Raw genomic sequence first — 25,134 nt, 5'->3', positions numbered from 1 at the left:
GAAAGAATTTGCTACTTACTTACAATTTTTGATAATTTCTTAAATGAAATTTCTGCATTGTGTATCCATGAGGTAACTTCATGAGAGAGTTTGTAGCTTACTTAGAGTTTCGTTATAATTTCTTGAATGAAATGTCTTTTTTTATTTATCAAGGAGGTGAATTCAAGAAAAAATTTGTCACCATGTGTCTGAAAATAGATGTATGCAAATTCCTTTTCTTACATCTCCGACGTTTTATTAGACATTCTAAACGTTTGATATGCTAGCTTACTCTAAAAATAATGAACACATAACAATGTAATGCAAAATATATTTTTAATGAAATAATGCTATGTAGAATATTAATACAATAAATATATTATGATACATTATTAATATCAACAATTAACTTTGGACATTTTGAATCTGTTCCATAAAATAGTTCACCATGTTCTCTCTTGATATTATAGCTATTGTCTTCTCTTAGTTCGTAATCAGTAGAATAATCATTATTACATTTTGAGTCATACACAATTTTTAATAGTGTCTCATCAAAAGGATCAATATGCTTTTCGTCTTTGGTATTATTTGGTTCAATGACTGTTTGACCAATGGAAGTAACGTTTGCTGGTGCTTTGTTTTTCATCGATTCATCTTTATATTCCATCGTGATATTTTCTGACAATGCCCTGTTTATTTTTCTGGCAATTTCACTGTCTATTATCACATTATTTTTACACAGGTAACAGTTTCGGCACGTAGACAAGATATGGTTTACGATATTAGTAGAAGAGTAGGCCTTTCTTTTATTGATCTTCCGTTGAATGCTAATACCTGAAAGGTGACGATTGGATGTATCAGTAGGTAATGTGTTACCTGCAACAGTAGCAAGGAGTTGTCCTCTATCATCAATGATTATTTTTATGTTGGCATTCTCTTTGAGTGCAATCATCTCTGGAGATCTCAATCTCGCATAACCACCAACATAAGAGTTGAATTTTTTCGGTATTCCAAAGAAATTTAATTCCTTACTGTCATGACAATGCATGCATACATTTCCAATAGTGCTACCACCTGTACTTGTTTCAAAGTTTAAATATTTCTCTTTGTCGGCATTTAATGATACAATAACCCTGTTATGTAAACACACTTTATTAAAATGTTCCATATTCACTTTTTTTTTAAAGATATTAATTATGTGTTTATAGTTAAAATGCGTAAAAAATACTGATTTAATACATGAAATAGATTAGGTTGTGTCAATAACCAGTCATAGAATACAAGTTGCAAAGTCACATCGTGTCTCTGACCAATCACAGAGCGCTGTCAATAACCGGTCAGAGAATGCCAGTGGGAAAGTCACATCGTGTCTCTGACCAATCATAGAGCGCAATTGTTAGAACTGTAAGAATATTTTGACATTTTAAGTTATGTACAGAAAGAAAAAAATAAATAAAGTTGAGAAATTTCGAAGTTCTAAAAAAGTTTGAATTAAACACTTTTAGGATATTGAGTGTCTTTACTGAAAAACTAGTGCATTACAGAGTCTCTCAAACCCCCTAAAGCTCTTTTAAAAGATACAAAAACTACTTATTTAACACATAAATTTTGTTTTTAATGGCCACCAAGTAAAGAAAAACCACACTGAAACAGGCATCTGAGTCTCTCAAACCCCTTAAAGCTCTTTTAAAAGATACAAAAACTACTTATTTAACACTAAAATATTGTTTTTAATGACTACCAAGTAAAAAAAAACCACACGGAATTAGGCATCTGAGTCTCTAAAACCCCTTAAAGCTCTTTTAAAAGATGAAAAAAATACTTATTTAACACACAATTTTCGTTTTTAACGACCACCAAGTAACAAAAAAACACACGGAAAAAGGCAACTGAGTCTCTCAATCCCCTTAATGCTCTTTTAAAAGATAGAAAAACTACTTATTTAACACAACAATTTCGTTTTTAATGACTACCAAGTAAGGAAAAACCACACGGAATTAGGCAACTGAGTCTCTCAATCCCCGTAAAGCTCTTTTAAAAGATACAAAAACTACTTATTTAACAAAAAAATTTCGTTTTTAACGACCACCAAGTAAACAAAAAACACACGGAATTTGGCAACTGAGTCTCTCAATCCCCGTAAAGATCATTTAATAGATACAAAAACTACTAATTTAACACAAAAATTTCGTTTTTAATGACAAACAAGTAAAGAAAAATCACACGGAATTAGGCAACTGAGTCTCTCAATCCCCGTAAAGGTCTTTTAAAAGATACAAAAACGACTTATTTAACACAAAACTGTAGTTTTTATTTAACACCAAGTAAAGAAAAACCACACTGAATTAGGCAACTGGGTCTCTCACTCCCTGTAATGCACTTGTAACAGATACAAAACTAGATATGAAAGACTCACTTTTCTTTTTTCATGACCATAAAGTCCATGACGAACACACTGACTTAGGCAACTGAGTCTCTCAATCCCCATAAAGCTCTTATAAAAGATACAATAACTACTTATTTAACACAAAAATTTCGTATTTAATGACCATCAAGTAAAGAAAAATCACACGGAATTAGGCAACTGAGTCTCTCAATCCCTTTAAAGCTCTTTTAAATGATACACAATATACTTATTTAACACTTTTTTATCTTTTTTTTTTACCATCAATTTAAGTAAAATCAATCGGACTTAGGAAACTGTGTCTCTCAATCCCCATAAAGCTCTTTTAAAAGATACAAAAACTACTTATTTAACACAAAAATTTCGTTTTTAATGACCATCAATTAAATAAAAATCACGCGGAATTAGGCAACTGAGTCTCTCAATCCCCGTAAAGCTCTTTTAAAAGATACAAAAACTACTTATTTAACACAAAAATTTCGTTTTTAATGAACATCAAGTAAAGAAAAATCACACGGAATTAGGCGACTGAGTCTCTCAATCCCCGTAAAGTTCTTTTAAAAGTTACAAAAACTACTTATTTAACACAAAGAACCCCCATGTAACTGAACCCCTGTATAACTGAAACCCCTGTACAACTGAACCTCCGTGCTAAATTTAATTACGTTTAATATATAGTCATCAAAGGCACCAAGCCTCAGAATAAAAAGTGATTTTTAAAACAGGGATCCATATTTACGAAAAAAAAAAAGGGTTACCCCCCCGGGCCCGTGACCCCGCCGGTGCCAGGAACCCGGGGAGAATAGACCGGCGGCAGGGCCCCGGGATCCGAGGTATCTGACCCCGCGTGCACCGCACACCGCGCTGCCCCACCCCCCCCTCTTAAACAATGAAAGACAAACAACAGGTACTTTATTATATAATTAAAACGACAAAAAATAAAGAGTTTATGTGCAGTTTTAACTAGCTAAGGCTAAATTTGTTAACGATGGATCATTTTCTTAAGAAAAAACACTAAATTAGGAAAGAAAACCAAATGGTCCTTTATTATCTAAGTAGCACGACAAAAAATCAAGAATTTACGCAAATGGAATACCTTTTTTGCAAATTGAGTTAGTTTTATGCGAATGATAAAAGTTTTGGCGAATCGAGATAGCTTTACGCAAATGAAATACCTTTGATACCACGAATAATACATACGATACTGAACGAGTTATCAGATAGCTATAACTTACAGGTTGTTAACATGTTTGACCAGTTTTGATTGGAATTTGTATTTTTTTTTCCATAAGAAAGATCATGGATACTTTTTTATTTATTTTTTTTAACTGGTATTTTTTCAAGGAAGCCCATAACACTTTTCAGAAACCCGTCTAGTACAGTGTCAATTGCACACTACCTTTGAATAGTCAATGTGAGCCAAGTTTAAAAAAAAACTACTAATACCGTTCACAGTAATAGGTGAGTGACCCATAGCACCGGAAGGAACTTAATGGTCCAGAAAATTACAGTAAGGAAACCAAATGCTCCAAGCCTCAGAAGAAAAAGGGATTTTGAAAACAGGGAGCCCTATTTACGAAAAAAAAAAAGTGAGAGGCCCTGGGCAACTGAACCCCCCGGGGTCCTGAACCCGGGTGTCTCCGACATCCCTCCGGGCAACTGTATCCTCTTTAACTGACCCCTCGTGCACCTCACCCCTCTATGCAACCCACCACCCTCATAACACTTTTCAGCCATTTCTTTTTAAATTGACAATATTTTTCAAACGTTACTTACGTATTATACAGACCACATCGGCGAGGTAAAGCTACGTCAAGTCACAATGTCATTCTATCGTTACTTTTCAATTAAGCTATTGAATACTTTCTAGCAATGTCCCTTGTAAGCGTCTACGCAAATATCTTTTCGCAAATATCTTTTCGCAAAAAAAAAAAAAATTAGCAAATCTCGTAAACTAAAGAATTAATTACCCTTTTCAAATGCATTACTCTTTCTATTAATGAAACCCATGAAACGAATAGCCAAGTTTTTAAAAAAAAAACCTACTAATCAAATTACAGATGAATGACCACGGATTTAACATAAAAAAAAAACTTGTATATCATGAACTAGAAATCTACGTCAGAAAAAACTTGTCCTTAATAGGACCGGTATTAAATGACCCTGGTAACCCCAATTCGTTGAAAACCTACACGCATACCCGCTGCCTCAGGCGTAAGTTTGCGGGTAGGATTTCAACCTTTATACGACTTACTACTGATGACGGGCAATCACGAAGAAAGAGATTAAATTTATCAGTCCGAAATTTGCAAAAAAATAACCAAAAAAAAAAAACCTGAAGGAGAAACACGAAGATAGAAACAAATATTGCAGCGCCGAGAAAATATTAAGAGCTCACTGACTTTCGTAGTGTCGGGACATAAAAAATGACTTGGTTCTGAGTTATCATCCAAAATTAACATAAAATACAACAAAAGTAAAATGACAGAGCAATTGAACAATTCAGAAGCTACATTGACAAGTCCACATGACAATTTTTGGGCGATTTTAACAGAGATGCAGCTCATTGACTTTAAACTTTCGTTTTTACTTTAAACATTGACTTTAAAAAAGAAAAAAAGGTTTACGTGATAAGAGACGTCAGCCATTAAGCCCTAAGTCATGCTAACCAATCGTGAATATCTTTCACTTCAAAGTTGCCATAATATAATCAAACCTAGAACCATGTTCTTAGTCACTTTTCTGTTTTTTGGAGTTCCTGGATTTAGAAAATAAATTCGCAGAATAAACGAATCAAAAATATGGGCAAGAGTAATATAATTTCGACTGCCACCCCTAATGCTGTAATGAATATTTTCAGTGATAGAGTTTCAAGAACCAGCTTCCTTTTTGAACGGGAGGAGGGGCGGCAGCATACATATAATATCATCTGTCTCTCTTTAATAGCAGGATTTTAATACAAAGATTTGAAAGTTTACAGTGAAACATTTTTCAGGGAGTTTTACACATTTCATAAAGGGGAAGGGAAGGGGCTTGTTAAGGACTGAAAATTATTATTTTAATACATTTTCTAGGCCAAGAGATTCTAAAAAATCCTAAATAATGAACTAGAAATAAAAAAAACATATTTACTAGTTTTCTCAGAATATTCAGGATCGTCCGAATCAGTGAAAAACCAAACCTAAAAATAAAAAAGAATATTAAAAACAAACGCTTAACGAACGCTGATTTTATGTACAGAAAGGGTTTTACTCTTAAGAAGTGGTTTTTCTCTTGAGGGGGGGGGGGGGGTCGAAAATGTCTTAGGGGACTAGTAGTTGAAATCTTGTAAAAAATCCTGAAAAAGGTGCATATTCCTTATACATAATAGATCTAAGATGCGATCTTTTAAGGATAAAGCCGTTCCTGGTAATGTTGAGTAAGGAGCGACTTTTGTCATTAGAAACTGAAAGTTCGAAAAAAGCAAGTGAAAAAAGCAACATTTAGAATCAAACGAATCTGATTCTGATGCCATTTCCGAATTTGGATAAACCGTTAAGTTTCAAATTATTTATCAGAAGTCAATGTCAAAAGAAAATTGCTACAGTTTTTGTAAAGAGGGAAAACTCCCCCTCAAATTACATCACTTTTATCAAAGTGAACAAGGAACCTGATACCAGATGTCTCAAGCCCTCTTATTTAAAAAAGCGTAACTTATATTTCTCTCGAGAGGGGTGATGTTTTTTCTATGTATGTAATCGTATGCAATCATCGGTCGTAATAGCAAAACAAGAACCATTTGAACAGAAATTCATAGCTCTAGTGCCCTTAACAAAAGAGATCTTGTCAGAGCAACTTACCAAATTATGATTTTCTGCTGTAAAATCACAATTCTCGCCTGATTCAGGGGCAAACTACCATCGAGCGAAATTTGTTGCACAGCTGACCGGATTAGAACTATCAAAAACAATCTACATATTCTCTCAGTTCCTTAGATTACACCGACGCACAGTGGTACCTTCGTCCCTAAACAAATACACACTCCATACATAATGAACCGTTACTATGGACAGTTCACAAAATAAATAATAACAGCTACTGCAGTATTTGATAATGAAGTACCAGGTATTACGGGGGAGTTCAATGGGTCTTCCCGGGGGAGTAGTTTGCACGAAGCCTCAAAAAAAGCGTATTGAGGCATATGTTTTCCAATTCTTCGTAGAAGATCGTCCAGACCAATATAAAGGGGGACCTACCCCCAAACTTCCTATATTTGTAGGAATATATTTGGACTTCAACGCGCATTCAACGCGCGTGCGCGCATTCAAATGAACCCCTATTTTTTTTTTTTTTTTTTTTACGGAAGTAAAGACTGGAGTTCAAGCTTAAAAACGAAAACAGAATTTATACAGAACTAGCTCAAATAAACCGGCTTTTTTTATTTTTTATATTTGTAGAATCCAATGAACTGGCAACTTAATTGAAAACATAAAACTGACCCTATAAAACTGGATCGCCTCGTAGAAGAAAATTCATTCATTAGCCAACAAAAATTTAAAACAAGTTTATAAGACTCTCTATAATCATTCACCGACCATGATATCGATGACTTTTATTACGCAATTATAATTATCTTAAATCTCCAGCAAGCTACGTTTTCAGAAAAGCGCAGGTTTTCAGAATTCTACTAATACTGGAATATATCACGAATCAGTGTATTTGAGCTAGTTTTGCAGATATATCTTGTACGATCTACGAAGCAATAATTTTTCTTAGTGTTAAGTTCCAAATTCGCTATTTAATTTCGTAAGAAAAACTTTTTTTAATTAATTTTTATGCACTTTTTAATATCACAATACAACTTATATAGCTTTATCTAAATTATGCGATGAAATTAAAAAAGTCAGTATAAGTTTTTCTTAAAATAGGGCGTTCAATATGCTTTACTGCCTACCCCCTTTAAATTTTCCCACGAGATTGGTGTAATATTGTCACACAGAAATATCAAATAGTCCAAGCAGTAAGTTGTCCACTGGTATCTTCGAGAATTCGAACACAGGAATTTCGGTTATTTTCATGAAAACAAAAATAACCAAGTGACATGTGACATTTTTTCATTAGGCATTTTTTCTTTTTCAAATAAGTTTTTTAGTTTTCACTTACTAAGGAGACTGGGAGGGAAGTATATGAGAAGAGGAATTGTAAAACTTCGAAGAAAGGTCTTCAGCCAGGGAGATTACAACAGTACCCTTGTTATGCTTCCCAACCTTTCTACTCAAGAAACGGCACCAACAAGTGTCAATTTAGATGCCATATGGCATTTTTCCATGGATTTATTAGGATGAATTTGTAAGAGGCGGGTAGACATGAGCAGTAACTTGTGAATGAGCCATTAGATATCTCTGCAATCAGAAAAAGAAAAAACAAGTATGGAGATGCATGGTAACAATGCAGAATGATTTCCATCGTTTTTCAAAATAGAGGAGTCAAAACCTCTAGGCCACGAGTGCCACGACAAATCGATTGGCTATCTTAGAATATCGATTTCCCCGCATTCTGACCCTCTTTGGGCAATTGATGCTTTTTGGCACAAAATAGCAGAAAACACCACTTTGTTATGGCACGATCTCTGTTGTGACTTAAAAAGGGCACTAGATACCGCAGTTTTCTTTCAAACGAGCCATTTTCCAATATTCTACAACTACTGATTCGATAAGATCACCCCAGGGGAAAAAGAAACAATGAGACATCGGTGTTATATATACAAGAATTGAATATTAAAGCATCCACAGATAGGTCTGTTTTCTTTAGTACATCATTATATCATACTAGGTCTGGTTTATTTAGTACATTTGCCTTTATGGTACTACATGGCTCATTTTTTAGTTTTCACTGTCGTTTTTACTTGATTTGGGAAAATTGGCTCCAACTTTGCCCCCCTATCCCAGGATTTTGAAAAAATTACACTATTGTGAGCCTCCCCCCTCCCAAAACAGCTTGTGTTACAACTATGTCCGTAATTTACCGCACTTTAAAATGCATACCCATTTAATTGTTATGACTTGCTTGACAGCTACGCAGGAAAACTGAAGTGAATCTCCTTACCCAAAATACCCTTAGCCCCTCTTACATTTTAACCGACTATTAATTATTATTTATTTGAAGAGGGTGGTGGGTTGACCAACTTAATTGTTCAATGTGGTTGGGGGGGGGGGGTATAAATATATATTTTAGAATTTTTAACAATGGTAATTCTAACAGGGCCTTTTCCATTTCGACGGGTTTGAAGCTCTTTTTCAAAATCCCCAATAATTTGTTTTCGCAAGGAACTACTACGATTAAGTTAAACCTATATAATAGTTATCATTCCTGAATGATGTTTAAATGAAAAATTTGTTGCACTAGAGTTGTTTTTTTAACTCGTTTTTAAACTTTCGGTAACTACGGGCTGTAAATTCGCTCTTTCCTTGGTTGCAGCTATTGATACAGTTATGATATGGCTGGCATTTGAAAGACAGATCCCTTATTATTGCACAAATATTTTACTTCCTTGCGAAATACACGATTACGCAGGTAAGCATTAATGCTTACCTGTGGTGATGTGGATGGGGTGAGGGGGATTCCTCAAGAACAAGATTTTCACCATTACCCCATTGGAAAGTCTAAAACTTATTACATGAAAATCAATTTTTGCAATACACAGCCCCCATCTAAGAATTTAAAGGTTGTTATGCAAAAGTTAGAGGGGTTGGCTTAGGGGGTGACTACCCCCTGATATATATTTCTTTTCCTTTCAGCGTCGTCCTTTGCTTTGATTAATTGAAAAACGTTTTCATAAAAGAACAGCAGAGTGGAATTGCAAATCGCTCGATTTTCAGTTTGAAATCTAGCGTAAATTTAACATTCCTGTCGGCCATTCTTGCAGTGTCGGTTTAATTCGTTGAGTTAAATGAACACACGCACACAGGATAAAGAGCGAACCACATTCTTTAAGGCTGCTGAATAAGAGGAACTCTGACCTCCTCTGAGATCGTTAAAGATTGTACTACTTTCTTAGTTCTAAGATTTCTTCTGACATATACTTAGAAATTGTCAGTTTCGAAATTGGCAAGCTTCAATAAATATTGACTAATTTAAGACAGGACAAATTCGTAAAAAAGAATCTGTGATGCAAGACATAACACAAGACAGTATATATATATATATATATATATATATATATATATATATATATATATATATATATATATATATATATATATATATATTATATATTATAGAATAGTGGGGTATTTCAGTGCATGCATTATGTAAATTATCTTGAAATACATTTCGACATGAGAAGAGATGCCATGATTGAAAGGCCTTTGAACAAAGGCATCTCGCAGAGTCCCAAGAATTGCTTAAATACCAATTTACGACTGCTAAATGGACCCTGGTTTCTAATTTTTGTCTTATTAGGCCATAAAAGCCTTTGAGCCATCCACCGCAACTTGTTTATCGGGCGAACAGAAGTCCGGCTAATGGTTTAACAACTATGTGACTAGCCAATATTGCCACTTATCAGGTTCCTTATCTGACGTCAGATAAAAGCACAATATTATTGAGTTAGAACATAAAACATTAATAAGTTATAGGCTCTATTTATCAAAATATACACACAAGGTTTATTATGCATGTATGTAACACACACACAGCCATTGACGCTAAATCAAACCAAAAAAAAGGCAAACAAAAAAAACATTGGGTAAAGCGTTGCATATATTAAATACGTAACCCAACCTAACCTAGGTACCCTCCCTCCCCCTAAACCCCAAAAAACAACAGTTTAAATATCGTATACGCAACCAAAACCATGCTATGCATTCCATTACTCTATAGTGGTGCCTTGAATTAACCCGTCAAAAACGGGTTTTTCGTGACCCGTTTCCTTGTAAAGGCCCATATAATGGGAAAGTACCGAAATTAGTTTGGTTCTGTACAAGATTATTTTTAGGCATGCTGTCTCTTAATATATGAAAGAAAAGAAGAAAATGAATTGAAAAGTATACCATAAAAAGAGTCAAACTGACGCATTTTACTGTATCACACTATAAACGGGAGCACATAATATAGTTAAATGACAGACGAAAAAAAATAGCACTAAGAGACATACATTGTAAAGTTGAATCAAATAAAAAAAGAGTCGAATTGAATTTGAGTCCAAAACTAAAAAAAAATCCAGATTTTCCAGACTCGTGAGACATGTTCCAAAGTGTAACTTGTCTTCCTTTGACATTATTTTTGAATGCATCTCCTATGCAAGTCTCTGTTTAGAAAAGAGACAAAAGTCAAAAAAGGCTGACAATATTGTAGTCTTAACACTTGAGAGAATTTGGTGGCTATAAAACCTTTAAATTGACTCTTGATCTATTTACATATGTAAATTATTTTCCTCTTTTGCAAAGCCCTATATAACAATAAAACTGTTCATAATCTACTGAAATAAATTTTAAATTTAAGTCACAAACTATGGGTAATCACGATAAAATCCGATCTCGAAACAAATCAGCAATTCCAGCCAACAACCATTGGTCGCGAACATACATTATTTTACAGGTGGGTGAACAAGAATACGGGGTCATGTAGAGAATCTCGTGGTTGAAGAATTGGTTCGACAGGGGGTAAACTGCACTCATAACTTCAGACCGAAAAGCCTTAGGACGCTTCAAGGGACAATATTAGATGGATTACAATGGAACTATATGGATTTGTTTGCATAAAATATACAGTACCCACATTTCAAATATTCTAAAACAGAAAAGTTGACACCATCGAGGGGACTAGACTTTATTTCATAGTGGGTGGGCAACTCTGTTAAACCAAGGCCATTTTTTATAAATATGAGCTATATTTCCAATGCTTAGAGTGCACATGCCAGACGTTTTCAAGTAGCACAATAGCATATAGATGAGATTAGCAGAGCTAGCACTTTTTATTGTCCTCCTAGTCTAAATTCAAACAATCATAAGCAACCGACTGTTTTTGGGATGAAATTTAACACTTTAATGTACGAAAATTCATTCATCATCAAAAACATCAGTTTTAAAGCTGTGCATATGTCAGACGTTTGTACAAAATGTTATTATGTGCAACAAATGTGTGAATAATTCCACATGGTTGTATTCCACCAGAATAGGGTTGAACCTTCCAAACTTTAATCGAAGCCAAGAATTGTTTTTTTGACCGCTATACTGATTTGTCCTCATTGCATCAAACACTAATTGAAAACAGTTTGTCAACCCACCACCCTCTTCAAATAAATAATAGTTAATAGTCGGTTATAATGTAAGAGGGCTAAGGGTATTTTGGGTAAGGGGATTCACTTCAGTTTTCCTGCGTAGTTGTCAAACAAGTCATAGCAATTAAATGGGTATGTATTTTAAAGTGCGGTAAATTACGGACACAGTTGTAACGAGGGGGGAGTCTCACAATGGCGTAATTTCGTCAAAATCCTAGAGAAAGGGAAAGTTGGGAATCCTAGGGAAAGTTGGAACCAATTTTCCCAAATCAAGTGAAAATGACAGTGAAAACTAAAAAATGAGCCATGTAGTACCATAAAGGCAAAGATATACTAAAAAAGTGACCTGTTTCTGTAGATGTTTGAATTATACATGCTTTTATCTTAGTCTTGGCAACATTATTGAACAAACTAAATTTCATCTGAGGAGGCAAACTGGTGTCTGGGGAGAGTTACCCCTCTCCCCTACCCCATAGCAAATAACCCCCTAAAGGCTCAGGTTCCTAAGCACCGACAAGGTGAGTGTATCTTCGTTCATACAAAAGAATTTATGTTTAATCGACAACAAGGGGTGACTCAAAACATAAAATGCGTTTTGTTTTTGTTTTGTTTTTTAATCATAAAGGCGGATTAGAGGAGATTCTAGTTGAAGCATCTGACACGGATTTTTAATTTCTTGAAATTTTAAATGAAAAGAAAGCCAGAAATACAAATAAGGGGACAAAAGACAGTAGAATAAAACACATTGACGAGCATTTAGCTTGAAATTCGGTCAGTAATACTTACTTTATTAACTATTCGACGTGGAAAAATACTTTCGGGAATATTCTGGCAAAGCAGTAGTACTTTTCAATTCTACAAAATTACGAATGAAAAGGAAGTAAAACCCAAAAAGGGAACAAAAATGGTAATATGGGAACTAGTGACGAATGTTTTCTCTTCTTTTCCGACATTGAGAAAGTTGTGACTTTCTTCAAACGTAAAATAATCGGGAACAGCCAACAGATAAATCGGTCCTTACTTTTCGTCCCTACTGCCTTTTTCCCAATTCTTAGGGGGTAAAATTAGCATTGCTTTACCTTACTTAAAGGGCAGCCGAGAGAATGAACTCATTGAAACACGCGGCAAGTCTTGGTTTTGTTCCATCTCATTTAAAAATATGGTGTTTTTAAATCGCTATTAAAATCATTATAATTTTTATAAAAATCGAAAGTTTCAAATTATGCTTTAAACATGAAGCAAATGTTCAAAAAGAGGCCAGCGCAGAATGCACTTTTATATTGTTCCAAAAAGTTCAACTCCAAGCTTTAATAATTAGCAGTAGGCCTATTTAAGATTGATCTAATGATTTTAAACTTCGAGTCACAAGATATTCAAATTTCCTTTTTTAAATCACAGTGTTATAAACATTAAATAATAAAGAAATTAGTCAACTCTTTGTTAAAAAAAAGGTACCGCTATTCAAGCAAAACCACCGTGCCAACTCAGAAAAGGGGGAAAGATTTTGATAGACATACAAAAGGCTAACCACACAGCATGTGCCTCAGCGGTTGAATGGGAAGGTCGATAAAAACTTGACTGAATCCAAGGGACTGCGCACTATCTTTGGTAGGTGCATGAGAATTTTGTCCCCGGTCCATCTTCAACCCTACCTCCTGCACCTTTGAACCAGCTTTTTAAACATCTAAAAATACCTACGGTTTTAGATACTTGCCTGTGGCCAGACCTCCGAGCATGCAATGTGCTCAAAGTAATGAAATGCAGGGTCCCTTGATTGAACCTCAATTCCTGTCATACAGAGAGGGAAAACCATATCAAAGTTTTAAATTGCATCTTTCTTTTTTGGCTTCAGTGTGAGAGGCAATTGCTGTTTTTTCTTCGAAAGCAATTGATTGACGATCAAATTACTAATGAATAATACTATGTTTATTTAACACAACTTTCTCTGAAAGAAGCCGCAGATGATTAGCGGAAGCAGGCAGGTACACAGGAGGGGGAAGGGAGAATAGTATGGTTTTGGCTTCCACAAAAAAAAATATCAAGGGGCATACTATAGAGGATTTGGGGATAATTAGAGAATTGCTCATTCGAGAGCAAGTTAGGGGTGCCGGTGCCTTTTTCAATGGCCTCCGGGTGAGACATGATACATGCACTCTCAGGTCAAGGGCCCACACTATTCAAATAGTCCATACAAAACAATTAAATGAAATTTAATAATAAGGTGGATAAATCATGCGTTGCTGAAATTAGATGTAAAAGGATTTTCAATCTGTATGATTGAAGAGCTTGAAGTTAAGTCTTTGGACTGTGTCGCTCTGACTCTTCCATTTCAAAGTTCGCACATCTGACTCACAATAATTTTGTGATTATTCAGGGGGGTTCTAAATGATCAGATTAATAACTAAAATCATTCAGGTTGATTCATGACTGTATCAAATCAAAACACATTAAGCATATACTGCATAAATAGTGTTTGATTTTCACCAAAAGTGGTGGTCCAGGGTTTCCAAACTTGGTGATTACAAACAGCGGACGTGACATACCTTGTGGAAATTAGTTTTGGAAACATTTCAGCAAGTATGTTCGGGGTACCCTAGTTAGGGGCTTTCGACCCACTCCCCCCTCAGAAACCTCCTTTCCTCATTCCCAGCGCTGCATATGCAGACAGTTTGTACCATCATAGACTCATAGCTGTTCAGCGACTATTTAGAAAATATTCCCTAAGGACTTGCAGTCTTTTAGAATAGAATAAAGTTTTATTATTAAAACTTTTAACAAGCGATAAATCGCCGAATATAAGTTCGTGTCACACACACAAAAAAAAATGAAGTAAACAACAACCATCACAAGCAATTCAAGGAAATTAGGATCAGAGACACCAAAACATTAAGAAATATGAACAGACAAAATACAGACAAATAGAAATTAAGCAATTAAGAAAAAATATTAAAGTAGCTATAATAAGGTCATAAAATAAATGTCTAAAATAATGTCTTGTTCACATCATAGCTTATCTCCCTCACCTCATCTACTGAATTAAATGCGCTTCACAAGCCCACTAGGTGAATTTCCAAATATTCGTAGCCTTTGCAGCTAAAAGTATTTGTTTTACTCCCTTTTTAAACCCTGGAAATGTCATTATGAGCATTTAATAAATAATCTATATCAGCTACTTTAAAATTATTCGCTGACCCTAATCATAGGCCTTTGCAAGAAACTATGACCCATCGATAGAGATCAATGCTCTAAAAACTGTTGACTGCGTCTATAAGTCCACGACCCATTAGGGTTTTATTTTGTCAAAAGGATGAAAAATGTCAAATCATTGAACTTTGAACGCCCAGTTTGGTCTGGAATCGAAGACATTTAGCCCTTCTCCAAACAAACTTAAACAGGAAGATATCTGGCAACACACATCCCTTCCCAATAATAATTTGTCTTACCCTTTCCTAGATGCATTAAAAATTCGACACGCCCAATCCGGGTATTCTAAATAAACTTATAGGACTAAAATTCTCATTTGGCATTTTAATCAAGTATAAGAATTTTGGCTGGATGTTACAATCAAAACTTGGAAATCAGTGCAAATGCCAAACCATGTAAATTTTTTACTACAGGGCTTTTCAAATTCTTTTTTGAAAATAATGAAAAGGTCATTTTTATCTCAAGAGGTAGCAAAATAAGGGAGACTAAATCTCCCCATGAGAACGAAATTGTGGTACTTCTAGAGGTGGATAGCAACTTTAAAATAGGCCCCAACGACCTAATTGTCTCTTAGATCCATCCCTGAAATTGTTGTTGATTTACGACTGAACTGTCGATAAGCCAGTAGTTGACTAGTCCTTCCTTATGAATACTAATTGACCAAAGAGAACCAGAGGAATTACTGTTTTTACTTGCCGTGTAAATTAGTACAGTTTAATTACATTGGTTTATTTGTTTGACGTCAATAGTCTCAAACCTATTTAGCCAACCACATTATTCCTCAAGTGTATATCAGAAGGTGGCTCGAAATTACCCCACCTTCTTACCCATTGTTGTATTTACCCTTGGTTTCAGTATCAAATTTTAAGCCAGTAACAAGAGCGCATAACCTGAGAAGATTTTTTTTTTTGAAAAGCTTTAAAACAGCTCTCAGTTTGTCTGTGAATTAGCTTTCATGAAAAACAAGAACTTATGTTCTTATGAGGTACTGTACCAAAAACATATTAAGTTTGCAATTTATTAGTAAATCTAGAGACGACAGCTGAGTCTATACAAAAGATTAACGAACAATTGAATTCCGTACAAGGAAATTTGGGCGCATAAAACTTGGCCAGAGGTCCAAAATATTTATGAGAAGACGACCGAGACCATTGTTCTTTTGTCTGCTTAATTATATGGATAAACACAAAAATTCACCACTTAAATATGGCAAGCAGAAAGAGGAGGGACATATTTCTAAAAAAAAAAGAAGAAAAATCTCTTTTAAAAGGTTTGCTAGTTGTCTCAGCACAGCCATTCGAAATTAAAAATATAGAAAAATAACAAGTTTTCGGCAATCACATTTGAATTTCTAAAAGGAAAATATCGTCTCTCAGAAAAATCTCTTGCATTCTAATGTAATCTCACTCAGGCAGAGTTGCCAACTCGAGATCACACCTGCCAAAATGACAAGATCCACCAGATGTCAAATTTTTGTTTTGAAAAATGAACAATCGTTTCAAAGACCTAAAAACTAGACTTAAGCAACTTTTCTACGCTTTCTAGGGAGGGAGATACAAGTCATCCCTCGTTTACACTGAAATTGCCCCAGTTTTGCATAGGAAAGGCCAAAATTGTCAAAATTTGTAGCCAGGGTAGAGTTGCCATATACGCCAGGGACCTCGCCAAAATATTCTGAGATGAGGGTGTAGAAATGAAGAAAAATTGCGTAGAAATGAAGAAAAATTGAAGTAGTTTGTACAATTTGTTTTCTGAAAGTTTCCTTTTTTCAGGATTTTTTTTCTTTTTTTTATGAAATTCCCTTAAAGTCAGCTTGTAGTTAAACTGGAAGTGTAAGAGGGATACAGCATACGGCACTGCAGAGGGATACCACAGTCCTTGGCAAAAGTCAATTTCATTTACCAGTCCACTGGGCTAACACCAGCGAAAATATCATTTCCAGTGCCGTGACTTCAGTACTTGAGCCAAACTCGTAACGGTATTTTGCACAATGTTCATAACATTGGGTCTTATCGAGATTTCGGGGGGGGGGGAGGAAAGCCCAAAACGATGACGGTTCCGATAATTCGAGATGAATGGTAATTCGAATCCAGGGCCACTATTTCTCCACAGGCTATTGATACCGACGTCAACATGCGTTTGAAAAAATTGGTAAAAAGTGGCATCGTAAAGAAAAAAGTCATCAGAAATCTCCAATCCTATACAGTAGAATAAACAAATAATGAAAAAAATAATAAAAAAATATTCCTTGCAACGCTTAAAATCTTGAGTGAAAATTCAACCGTTATCATTGTTTTACTTTTCAACAAGATACTACATACTTTTAAGTCTCTTTATTTACCGGGTTGAGCAGTCCTTTGAAACTATTTTACAGCTCCGTGTTGAAATTTTCCCTCTTGAGGATATTCCCAACTTTTATGTTACGTAAACAACTTATTTTGTCTAATTTGTTTTTGTTTTTTTCTTTTTTTAAGAACTGTGATTAAGCTAAAAATTAAAAAAACAATTTAATGCATATATTGTAAAATAAGTGAGACGGCAATTCTGATATACAATATAGAATAGTAATTGAGCGTCAATGCGTAAAATAATGTATTGATCTGGTTTAGGCTATTTATTTACAGTAGACTTTTTCACATGCTTTTCTTGCTTAAGGTTTGTATTCCCTGTGCAAGCTTTTTGATTGTTATTTTTCTACAATCGTGTTTTAACCCAAGACAATTTAGGCTACTATTAATGGACACCTGAAATTAAATTCTATAAATCGAATTAAATTTTCAGATTTATTTCACTTTTTTCTATTAAGAAACACGCTGAAAATTGATTGAAAGTCAATGAAAAGGGGAACATTTCCCTATTTTTTAAGCAGGTTCTGATAGCCCTTTAAGAAAAAGTAATACCATAATCTGACTCAGTAAATGGATCTAAGACTAATAATTCCAAGTGTATAAGTGTCGTGCCCTTTCGGCGCAAGTTACAGCAGTGGGCTTGTTGCAAATGAACATAAGCCTTAAGACTTGAACTAAGTGACGCCAAGTTTTTTTTTTCCTTTTCTTCAGACTGTGCAAGATTTCAAGCGTCAACGTATCGCATATTTTGAAACCCGATACAAATATGAATTGTCCATTGCTTTAATCCTTCAATCCTTGACACATGCCTGTAACAATAGAGTGGACACAGGTGGGGATTTCAGAAACTTAAGTAGTACACATTGAACAAATTTAGCAGCCCCAAATTGAACTCGGCCAACCCTTCTCAATCAAGCTAATGTCAGGCACCATATGAACAACTTTAACCTTTCTTTCGATGCTTTATACTCAAATTCAGACTATTCGTGACTTTATGGGCTAGAGGCGATTTCTGATGTATTGCATTGAATATAAAAAAGGCAGGACAAAAAATTCAAAGAACTTTCATTTCACGACACGCAAATGGATCGCAGCCTAGGACTTCCAGCGGCCCTTTCCTCCACTTACCTGGATACTTCGGGCCCTAATTACCATCCCCCATTTTACAGGCTAAGTAGTTTGAGTGACAAACCTTTAAATTTATCGGAAAAGGATGGTATTTATCGGTATTTATCGGTATTTATTTATCGGTATATCGGTATATTTATCGGATGGTATTTATCGATTTATCGGAAAAATTCAATTTTAATCATTTTCTTGAGGAAATTTCTGGACAAAAACAAAAGGCAGTTCCATTGTTGGCTTTGGCTGATAAATTTATTTTCATTTGAATTTTTCCATAGATTTTGCTCAAATTTCAGCCAGAAAAAGCTTTTGTATTGAGCTTCGACGAAATAGAAGCCCCTAATATTTGTAAAACACATACAAAAATTGGGTTTCTTCACATTTATTTTAATTTTTCAAGTATTAGATATTTGTATTCAATATAAACGTAAAATTTTTCAACAATACATTGTTGTTGAGCTGGTACATTTTTTTCCATTGGAGGATTTTTCAGCCAATTTGTAGACATATATACAAATAGGAATAAGTTGCCATTCAATTCTTCTAGGAGAAAGCGGGTTATCTTAGCTACCCCACCTCCTTTCTTCAACAAAGAGTGCTTGGGAACAAATATCTGCATTGTAATGTGTTTTTAGGTATACGGTACTCGTAACATTCCCCCATGAAGCTCCCTTATCCCACCTCCATTAACTGTGACGATGGTCTTTTGTACCTTTAACTGTTGTTTTTTCTTTCGTTCTAACATGAATGAACAGCACAATTTGTGAAAGAATAATAATAAAACATCCCTCTGAACTATCTGGGGCGAAGTTTTGACATGAGTCGATTATTCGACTTCATGATACTCTTCATTTATTAATAATCTCTTCAGAAATAAGGCTGCAGAGGAAAGGTCAAGAGAGACAGGTGTCCGCGTCTGAGAGATCAAAGGACATGTAAAATGACTCCAGTGTTTCTAAACCATGAGCTCAACATATGTTGCTACAGTTTTTGGCAGCAGAACGGGTGGTTTCTAAATCCTTCAAGCTGCGTCACTTCGCATGTCAAATTGGCTCGATGGCATTTTGGTGAATTGGCACACCAATTCTTGATATCACTATTCACCTTTTGAAAAGAAGCCTACTTTAATATACATGGACTCTTATGACTGATATTCACAATAGACAGAATATACAGTGCTGAAGAGCTGACGCCTAGTTTTTGACTGAACCGAATCCTAGTCAGAAATTATGACAGCGAGTAAATCTACAGTGCTGATATTTCCCAATTAGATTTCAAAACTGCTCGTCTTCTTCCTTAGAGATCAGGGTGTTTTCTGGAAACTTGGTCGAAAATCCAATATACTGGGCAGTGTGGACTGCTACTGTTTCCCCCGTGTTTCCGTTTCTGCACACCGCAGGAAAAGGTGCCGATGAATGGGCTGGCATGACGGAAAACCAATATTCAAGACGGTAAATTCTCTAGGAGCTAACATGGGGGGGGGGCATAGCATTATGTTGAAAATTTTGATCGGACATGCATTAGGAACCAACGGTTAGAACAAATCTCCAGAGCTCATCGAGTTCTGCTTCTAACTTCAAAAGTCGTTTGCATTAGCCGGTCATTTTATTACTTCGGAACAAGCTGTTCCTTGGCAGTACAAATTAATAGACGGAAACAAGTTCAAATATGGCTCCGCTTATGCCAAAAAGTGATCCAATATATTTATGTTGGGGATTTGTTGATAACACCTATTGGACAACCACAAGTTTTTGTCAATTGGGACATTGGGACACTTGCTCTCAAACAGGTGTACTGATGTGAAACTTTTAGTGCAACTAATACTACCCAGCAGGAAGTGCCGTTGACCCTTAAAAATTCACATTAGATTTTTACTTTTTTCTTTTAGGAGATTATTCCACGAATCATAGGACTATGGGAAAATCAGATTAGCCTTGCATACAAGACCTTCTGAACATGTAATTACTGTTTTAACAGCTTATTTCCAAGATATTTTTGCAGTTTTGTCTTCTTTTTTCCCTTATGAGTTTTAACAAAAGAGCTACAGCAGCAAAAATGAATCAATTAAGATCAATGGAAGGCCAGGGCTACCATAACAAGCATATCACGCGGCTGTATTATGATCTTATAAATTTGTGACGTTTTTTCCTAAAGTAAACGGCTACTGGCTCCAAGATTTGAGTAACAGTCCTGACTCCACAACTTAACCAATAAAGGTCTTGGTAAAAGTCTCTAGTCATGGCAAAAACAACTCAACCAACAAAATCAAAGAAATGTTTTTAAAAGTGCTTATTTTTCATTTGTTTATTTCCTTTCTATTTCCTCCAAAAACGCCAAACGAAAATGGGACTTCAGAGACACAGGTGGCAGGCATAGGCCAGGTAGAATGTGCACATTCGTGCCAGCTCGGTGCTTATTTTAGATGGCTTCGCATTTAATTCTCAAAATTAGGCATTTTTCAGCGAATCTGTTTGGGAAAATTGTATCTTTTGCGTATATTCGTTCGAAAATCTGCGCAAAAACACTTTATCGCTGCACTATCGCTTTCTAGCCATTCGCGAAGACGGGTAAGGAGTGGATCATTTTGGAAGTAATATTTTAGTTTCCCCGTGTTCGTCGAAGCAGAATTACAGGTCCACTCAGGGGCGTCGTTGGGGAGGGTCACGGGGGGGGGGGTAGTTGCCCCCCAGCAATACGGACAAAAAATTATTATATAGCCCATGCTCCTTGAATATCCGAAAGTAGACCCCTCTTGCCCCCCAATGAAAATGTTGTAGATTCACCCCTGGGTCCACTATAAGAAAATTATGGAGAAAATAGTCAATTTATATCAGGCCTAAGATCCTTTTCCAGACAGAGATACACAGGTTTAATACCAGTAAAGAGAAAGAACGTGGAACCCTAACTTGACATGGTATTAAACAATTAATGTTATGCAGCTTCGTGCAGTTCCTAATTATAAGTCTTTTCGTATGTTAGGCAACCAAAAAGCAGAATAAAAAGCTCGACGGGTATAGTCTGACAGGGTTATTCTTCTAGGGACACAGGTTTGATATTTTCCATATGGGCTGAGGTTTCGCTCTAAAAATCTCTGATTTCATTGCTGGTGTAAATTATGAGGGTGCTATCAAATTTCACGAAAAACTCATGTTTGCCATTACTGACCGCCTTTTGTTTCAACATGTGGCGCTAATAATTTTTGAAAATTTTTCATTGAACCGAAATAAGTCTAGTACAAATACAACTTGAACTTGTTGGGTTTTACGGAAAAAGATTGCATAGGTCACATAATAATGAATATTCAGATATGGCAATACTATTTTCTTCTTTTAAACTCTTAACAACCCCCTCCTCCTATTAGACACGATTGATTGAATTAAAATTCTGGAAGGGGGATGATTTCTGGGTTTTAATTTAAATGGAAAGCGGGTAAATTATACAAAAACAAGAAATTCTGGGAGGGTTTTTAAAACCTTGAGATTTAGGAGGAATGGGGCATGGGTGGCGGGGTTAAACTTACATCACATTTGCATCAGAAATCAACTTTACCCCACCCCCACCCCTAATGTGCAAATACATACCCTGAATTGATATATATCTAGGGGTGGGGGCAAAATTCATTTTCGACAAAAAAGATTTATTATATTCGTAATGAACATTAAAAAGGCATCGAGTGGTATGTTAACTTTATTCTTAAGTCAATAATATGAACTGCCGAAAATTTACCAAAATAGCTTTCAGCCTAGTTCAACAACTGAAAAAAGCCCTTTGACTCGAGTTTTACGGAAGTTTTGATCTATTAAATCTGATGCTATGATCTATTAAATCTGCCAAGATCACTTTGCCTAATAAAGCTATTCCAAATGGATTAGCTCAAAGTTAGTTGGGTAAAGGTCTAGTCTACTGTTAATCAGGGGCGGATCCAGGATTTTTTTTAGTGGGGGGGGGGGCGCATAGCCTAATAGGTTGCTCCGATAAACTTGCGAACAAAGAAATACCAGCAATTTTAAAGGGAACGTCAACAATTATATGTCGTAAGTAGGTAGTGGAAATGGTCGGGAATGTTATGTAAAATGGGAAGGCGTCAGGATCGACACGTCAGGACCACTACCGTCAGGACATCAACAAAATCCGTCATAACATCGACAATAAATCCGTCAGAGCATCGACACGTCAGGATATCGACAAGTCAGAACATCGACGAGTCACAACCGCTACCCGTCAAAACGTCGACAGTCATAACATCGACATGGCAGTTCATCGACAGTCACAATCGCTACCCGTCAGAACGTCGACAGTTAATAACATCGACACGTCATAACATCTAAAAATTTTTCATAGCATCTAAAATTTTAAAAATTTAGTTTTTTGGGGGTTTAGGGGAAAAAGGCACCTAGGTTAGGTTAGGCTACGTATTTAATATATGGTATGCTTTACCCCACCCCCCCCCCCTGATATAGGCCTATAGCCGAAATTTGTTTCTAAATTAAGTTTTTTTACATAACAAAAATCCGTCAGAACGTCGACAGTCATACCGTCTAAAATTTTTTTAGATGTTATGACGTGTCGATGTTATGACTGTCGACGTTCTGACGGGTAGCGATTGTGACTGTCGATGAACTGACGTGTCGATGTCCTCACTTGTCGATGTTCTGACGGATTTTCCTTGTCGACGAAATGACGTTTAGTGCTTGTGACGGTTGGATGAAATGGTGGTACCCCATGTAAAATCCGGTGACGGTTAAAGTTCTAATAAATCTGTTGAAATTAAAATGATGTAAAAATATTGATAAAAAAAAATAGTAGTCTACGTTATAAAAACCACCCCGCTATAAAAAAAAAATAAAAAGATGTTCACCCTCTATAAAAAATAAATGATATTTAATATGTAATATGGCAATGATATTTCATAACCCCAAATCCAAAACACCGGGTAAATTTTTACCAAATCATATTATTGAGTTAGGAATAAAGTGAATACACCATTCGATGCCTTTTTTAGGCTATGCTGATTACGAATATAATAATCATTTCTATCGGACATGAATTTTAGCCCCGTCCCCTATATATGCCAATTCAGGGTATATATTTCTACATTAGGGGGGTGGGGGGGGGGGTTAATGTTTAAACACCTCTCATGTACAACAGAAATAAAATTTGCACCCCCCCCCCCCTAATGTAGAAAAATCTACCCTGAATTGGTATATATAGGGGGGGCTAAAATTCATTTCCGATAGAAATTATTGTTAAATTCGTAATCAGCATAAAAAAGGCATCGAATGGTAAATTCACTTTATTTGAAACTCAATAATATGATTTGGTAAAAATTTACCAAACACCGTTGGGGGGACACGCACCCTCAGCTGGATCGGCCACTGCTGTTAATTGCTTGGAAAAATTGTACTTACTTGATCTCTTGCAAGTTTGTACCAGGTCTTCAAAATTAGGTCTAGCCTTGGTTTGTGATAGTTCAGAGTAGTTTTTACAGATATAAACAAATCATCTTGACTAAATGGCGCCTTAGTTGTAAACCTTCTAACCACTTCAATTTTCTTTATTTCAGTTTCAATATTTTCGTATTCTTTCGATGCATCCAGAGACTGAGGCACTCTTTCTTGCCATACCGAGGCGAAATCATTCTTTTCACCAACGTCTGTGCTAGCTCTGTCTGTTTTAATATAAGTAATTGTCATAAAAAACAATAAACAAGATGCTAGAAAAATAAACTGCACAACTTTCCCAAGTTTGAACCGCATTTTGGAGTCAATTTCATGCATTATCTTAGCATTCAGATTGTTCACTTTATCTCTTATCAGAACCACCTGCTAATGTTTGGCTCAGATTCTTCATGAGGACTGCAGTCGCTCTGTTCCTCGTTCAACAAGTGTCTCAAAAAGCTTGAGGGGTTTAAGGCGTGTTGCTATTAAATTCAAAGGAATCTCGACACCCAAATTAAAGGATCTCAAGCTGCCTGCGCTGGCTGGACCACAGTTTGGAGGCTAATTGTAGAGCCAATTTATATGGACCAGGAAGAAGGGATTAAATGCATAACAAAGCAATTATCTACTTTTTCTCAAATGGAAATATATTAAACTTTGGCAATTGATATGCTTCTTAAATCATAGGCCATAGTAGAGCCATATGGCTCCCTAGTATCATTTCCCCCGGACCATTTCGTATGGAAGGGGTAGTCGTGAAAACTACGGAGGGGACTCTTTCGACTGGAAATTGAAAGTTATATTGTCACTTTTAAGGCTTAAAAAGCATTGCAAGGTAACGATCCCCCTCCCGTACCCTTTTTCACTACCCGGCCCCACATAACCCCTATAATAGAGTAATGAGATATTCATCTTGTTCAAAATCATCAAAAATTCCTATTAATATGGCCTTAGGGATGAAATGGTCTCCCCAGCACCTAGGGCAAAGGTCATAAATTATACAAACGGTCAATTGTTCACAGATAGGTTTTATCATTTTATAGTGGAAATATGGGGACAGCTTTGATCAAGGCCGTATCCAGGGGTTTAGGGGGTTTGAACCCTCGCCCCCACCCGAAATGTTTGCCCGACTCGTAAAAACGTAACAAAAATGAATAAAAACAAATTTTGGATGCATCTTTTAAAGTTTTTTGGTATCCGTTTTTTGTAACCCCCTCCCAAAAAATCCTTCCTCCCCTCCTCTCCCCAAAAAAAAATCCTGGATACGACCCTGTGTTTGATCTTGGGTGTCCAATTGGCTCGAAACTTCACCGGCCCAACAATAAAAAAACAACAAATTGTTGATAATTTGAATAAGAATATGAGAATAAGAAGAGT

General features: G+C 35.8%; 1 protein-coding gene across 1 annotated transcript in view; it reads right to left on the bottom strand.

Annotated features, from left to right (window-relative positions):
* LOC148942097 (fringe glycosyltransferase-like) overlaps positions 1 to 24,161 on the bottom strand; it is a 78,422-nt gene extending 54,261 nt beyond the window's left edge. The window contains exons 1-2 of the mRNA XM_089103036.1: positions 23,728 to 24,161; positions 5,516 to 5,564 (exon numbers count right to left, since the gene is read on the bottom strand). Coding sequence (XP_088959162.1) covers positions 5,516 to 5,564; positions 23,728 to 24,096 — 418 coding nt within the window. The 5' untranslated portion in view covers positions 24,097 to 24,161. The remainder of the gene's footprint in view (positions 1 to 5,515; positions 5,565 to 23,727) is intronic.
* Between the last annotated feature and the right edge of the window lie 973 nt (positions 24,162 to 25,134).

Source organism: Artemia sp. Qi Xiang Cuo, chromosome 17 (assembly GCF_049724085.1).
Source record: "Artemia sp. Qi Xiang Cuo chromosome 17, ASM4972408v1, whole genome shotgun sequence".
Taxonomy (NCBI): domain Eukaryota; kingdom Metazoa; phylum Arthropoda; class Branchiopoda; order Anostraca; family Artemiidae; genus Artemia; species Artemia sp. Qi Xiang Cuo.
Note: the sequence above shows the minus strand (reverse complement) of the source record. Positions and strands in the feature narration are given on the sequence as shown.